Raw genomic sequence first — 4,408 nt, 5'->3', positions numbered from 1 at the left:
GGGCATGGCACACATGAGGATCGTACGAGCTGGGCGTGACAGTTAGACATACTGATCGCTATGTATCGCGATACAACAGTTTGCAATGTTACCAAAGTGTCATTTTATAATTCCCATATTAAACAAGTTACCGTGCATAGTGCTTTGGGGAGAGACAGACTCCAAGAGTGCAGTTCATTTCACGTGTCTTTAAGTTATTGTCTGATATTATCCAGAGCTGAATGTGTGATTCATGCTTACTACTATATTCTTGCTTTGCAGTTCTTACACAATTTTTTTTCTTATTTACTTCTAAAAGTAAATAAAAAACTTATAAAGCTGTCATTATTATATAACAACTATACGTATTATGATGTTATTATTTAGTTATGTTGTTGCTTGGTTACATTTGATGCCTCCGCACGTGGGAAGCTACCGGTTTGAAAGACGCGGCTTCACTTGCTTTTCTGCACCAAGATGGCAAGGTACGTTGCATTTCTGCTCCCATTTTATCGTATAACTTATCTTATTATTTAGTATCTGTCTTTGTATGTACAGTGGTACCTCGACCCACGAACTGTCCTGATCACGAATAAATCGGGTTACGAACCAAATGTTCCAAAATGTTTTGTACCGGTTGTCGAAACGTGTTTCGGGCCGCGAACCCACAAACTTCCCGAAAAGGGTCCAATGAAAGCTCCCCAAAGAACCACCCGAAACGCGAAGAAATGTCCAGTATAATAATAATTAAAAAAATCATATTTTCGAAATTACTGCATTTGACTGTTACTCAGTCTTTTAATGTTGATTGTTTAGTTTTTTGGTGGGATGTTTTGTGGTTCTTTTCCGTGTTTTGGCGTCTTTCGAGCGACCAGCGTATGCTCAGTTTTAATGTTTTATTTAATTTAGCATTTGTTAGCATGTAAATGTAAATGTATGCTCTCAGTTATATGTACACAGTCTGTCATAATTTGATTGTACGGTAGGGGGTGTTGAGTTGTACTGCGCGTGCTCGAATTGTATATATGTATGTATAGAGTGACCTAAAGAGAAAGTCGGCGATATGTCCTAGTTCATGGTGAATAACGTGTTATGTGAACTTATTTTTCCATTTATAAATCCTCTATTATTGTTAGTCTTCTCCCGATTTTCTTACCGCTGCACCGACAGTTCGACGTGCCAACAGCATTATTTGTTACAAGTAAGGTTATTTTAATTTAAGTCTATATTCTTGGTCGCGTTCTCCCCATGTCGTCGTGGGCTTTCCTCCGGGTACTTGCTAAATTGCCCGTAGGAGTGCATGTGTGAGTGAATGGTGTGTGAGTGTGCCCTGCAATGGGCTGGCCCCCCCATCCTCGATTTTTCCCTGCCTCGTGCCCATTGCTTCCGGGATAGGCAACCCAGTAGGATAAGCGGTTTGGAAAATGGATGGATGGATTCTTGATCACAGAAAAATATAAAAAATTGAAGAAAATGCAGCGTTTCTGAAGTTTAAACATATTGAACATAATACACATTTACATTATTTGAAATGGGAGAAATTGATTGAGGTCACGCACTTTTCACGTCAGGAACTAAGTTCGTGAGCCGAGGTATGACTGTATATTGAAATATGTTTGTGTAAAATTCAGTATATTGTTTGGATTATATTTAAATTTTATGTGCAGGTTAGTTAGTGTCATATGCAGGGTTGCCAACCCTCACTCAAGATGTCTTGTAGTCAACCTGTTTTGTTCCATTATAAACCTAAAATTAGTTCCATCAAAAGTGTTGGGGTAGTCTGCAAACCATCCAGACTATTTACAAGGTAGTAAGACTGTTACACATATGGAGATGAATGTGCAGACTTGTCTGGAATTGAGAATCTCACGCCAGCCAGCTGACCAAAGATAGCAGCTCTGCCTGTGCAGTAATGCGGTTGTTGATTGGGAAGGTGTGGGTCAGTGCAGAAGTGTAGTCCACATGTCAGGAGTGACTGACAGCTCCATTGCATTGCCTGTATGTTGTTTTTCCTCATTCAGAATCAGACGAATGGAGAAAGCTGTTTGCTGGAGCGATGACAGATACTGGGCAACTTGGGACAAGTGGGGAGAGGTGATTGACTGGGGAGATGAGAAAGAGCTGTGCTCCCCAGCAGAATCACCTTCTGACCAGGCTGACAGTTCCACTGAGTCACATTCCCGAAGGCGAATTGCCAAGGCAGTTAGCTGGACGGATGATGCTTATTGGGCAGCCTGGGACAAGTGGGAAGAGATCATCTGCTGGGGTGATGAAGAGGAGTGCTCCCAAGTAACTCCACCCACTAGCCAGCTTGGGAGGGATAAGGGGATAGATGTACATGGGTTGGAGGCTTTTGTGATAAATAACAGGACAATCTCCATAAAGCCTGTAGACAACCATCAAGACAGTCTGAAGATAGGAGCTGTGCTGGTAGACCTCTGCCAGTTTGATCTCGAATATTTAGATCAAAGTAAATTTAATTTTGAAATTGTGCAAGTACAAATTGGAGAAGTTGAAGTGGAGGAGATTAGAGAAAATTCTTTTGAAAAAGCATTTGAATTGGAAATTGTGGATGTGGCAGTAGAAGTTATAAACAGTGAATTCCAACTGAATGCAGTAAATTTGGATATTGTTGAGACTAAGGTGGACAAATTATTATTGGAAGAACTGATCGTTGGCGATTTAGAAGCAGGCAATGTGAAGGTGTCAGTATCAAATGGCAATGTGGTGAAGGTACCCTTAAGGTACCCTTCACCACAGAGGAACAGAAGGACCAGGCAACCTTAGACCATACTCTCTGGTGGTTGACTCGTGGCAACTGGACTTGTCTCTGAAACTTAGAAACGTTTCGCTGCTCATCCAATCAGCTTCTTCAGACTGAGGGAGGTTGTAAGTGTCCACATATTTATCCTCCTGGGTAAGTAGTATAAGGGGGCTCGTTGAGTGAAACAAAGTGGGGGGGGGGGGAGTTGCGGGTAGATGTAACCAGTCCCTCCTACTCCAGTAGAGTGGGTCGTTAAGGGTGGTCCACCTGGTGGAGGTGTGACTTGGGTCTGTTTTTTTCCTGGGAATTATTTTTGTTTTGGCAAATGATGAGAGGGTCGCAGGTTAAATTGGAGACAGGTTGTGCCTAATGCCTCTACCTCTGTTGAGTGAGGGGTTGTGCATTTGCACATGCAAAGCTGCTTGGACGAGCGGTGAAACGTTTCTACCTTTCAGAGAGGTACAATGTCTTTGGATGTCTTTTGTCTTGTGCAGTCTGGGAGTTGACTGAATGCTGGGGTGGGGGTAGCTTTTCCTTTGTAGTGGGGTCCGGTGGGGCGCCTTGGGCTCTGTGGGGCCCGGTGGTGCTGCTGCCTTGGGCCCCGGTCTGGATGGGCCTGGGCCCCCCTCCCTGGATGGATTTCGGGGAACGGGGAGTGCCTATGGGGGTCAGCGGGGGAGCTGGCTCCGGGGGGGGAGGTATTTTGCCCCCCCCCCCATTCCTTTCCTCCCCATCCCTAAATGCTTCCCTCCTCCCGCTCCATCACACCACCACACATGTAGGGCTTTGAGGTGTAGGTGCGTTGCTGGGATGCAGGGTAGGTATTCCTCCTCTGTCCCCTCGCGACCACCTGTACCTCATTCATACACTACAACGTAGACACTCTCATTACTTACTCTCTCATGACACATACATTTAGGGCGTTGGGGATGGGCACACAGAATGGCATCCAGAGGACGGTCTGTTCATTCAGCCTTACCTCTGGTGCCAGGGCCCACATCTCAATTTTAATCACACATAGACATTGAGGGCTCTGGGGAGAGGCCGAGCTAACACCAGCTGTTGGTCGGCAGGGGGTGGTTAGTGCCATGCCCTTCACCTGTTTTAAAAGCACTTTAGAACAACACACACCAACACCACATCTGAGCGGGCGAAGGGGGGCATGGGGTCTTTTCACACCCCCGTTCCCTGTTCGCCATTTGGGGCTGGGGGCTGAGAGGAAGAGCTGGCCGTCTGGTCGGGGTCTGGGCTGGTGGGCTTCTCGGCTACTGCGGGGTCCGGGGTGATCTTCTGGTCTCCTCGCCAGAGGAAAAATAGGGGTCCACATAGAGTATATATGGGGAGTGAGAGTATGTGTACAGCGTTCATTTCTGTGTGTCTAAATGTTGGGTGAATGTGTAAATATTTGTTTATGTCTGCATGAGGGTGGGAACGTATGCTTGTATATGTGTGTGCCTGTTTGTCTATACACACGTGTCAGGTTGGGTCCTAGACTCCACCTGAAATAACATCTCGGGCACAATAAAGTGGTCCTCCGCAGAGGGGGGGTGGTGGAGGGAAAAAAAAAAAAAGCTTGTGACCCACCGACCGATTTCTTATTTGATTACTGTTGTTCCTTGTCTTGTTTTTGACCCCTCGTGGTCTGCTTTTGTTTTTATTAGTGTC

The 4,408-nt window shown here is 45.4% G+C and overlaps 1 protein-coding gene across 1 annotated transcript; it reads left to right on the top strand.

The window, feature by feature from the left end:
- The first annotated feature begins 359 nt into the window (after positions 1-359).
- LOC125721439 (uncharacterized) lies at positions 360-2,882 on the top strand. Its single transcript, XM_048997346.1, has 2 exons — positions 360-464; positions 2,001-2,882. The coding sequence occupies exons 1-2, from the start codon at positions 457-459 to the stop codon at positions 2,764-2,766; spliced, it is 774 nt and encodes a 257-aa protein (XP_048853303.1). The 5' UTR covers positions 360-456; the 3' UTR covers positions 2,767-2,882.
- The last annotated feature ends 1,526 nt before the right edge of the window (positions 2,883-4,408 follow it).

Source organism: Brienomyrus brachyistius, unplaced genomic scaffold, assembly GCF_023856365.1.
Source record: "Brienomyrus brachyistius isolate T26 unplaced genomic scaffold, BBRACH_0.4 scaffold33, whole genome shotgun sequence".
NCBI classification, from domain to species: Eukaryota; Metazoa; Chordata; class Actinopteri; order Osteoglossiformes; family Mormyridae; genus Brienomyrus; species Brienomyrus brachyistius.
The sequence above is the reverse complement of the archived record's forward strand: the minus strand, read 5'-3'. Positions and strand labels throughout refer to the sequence as shown.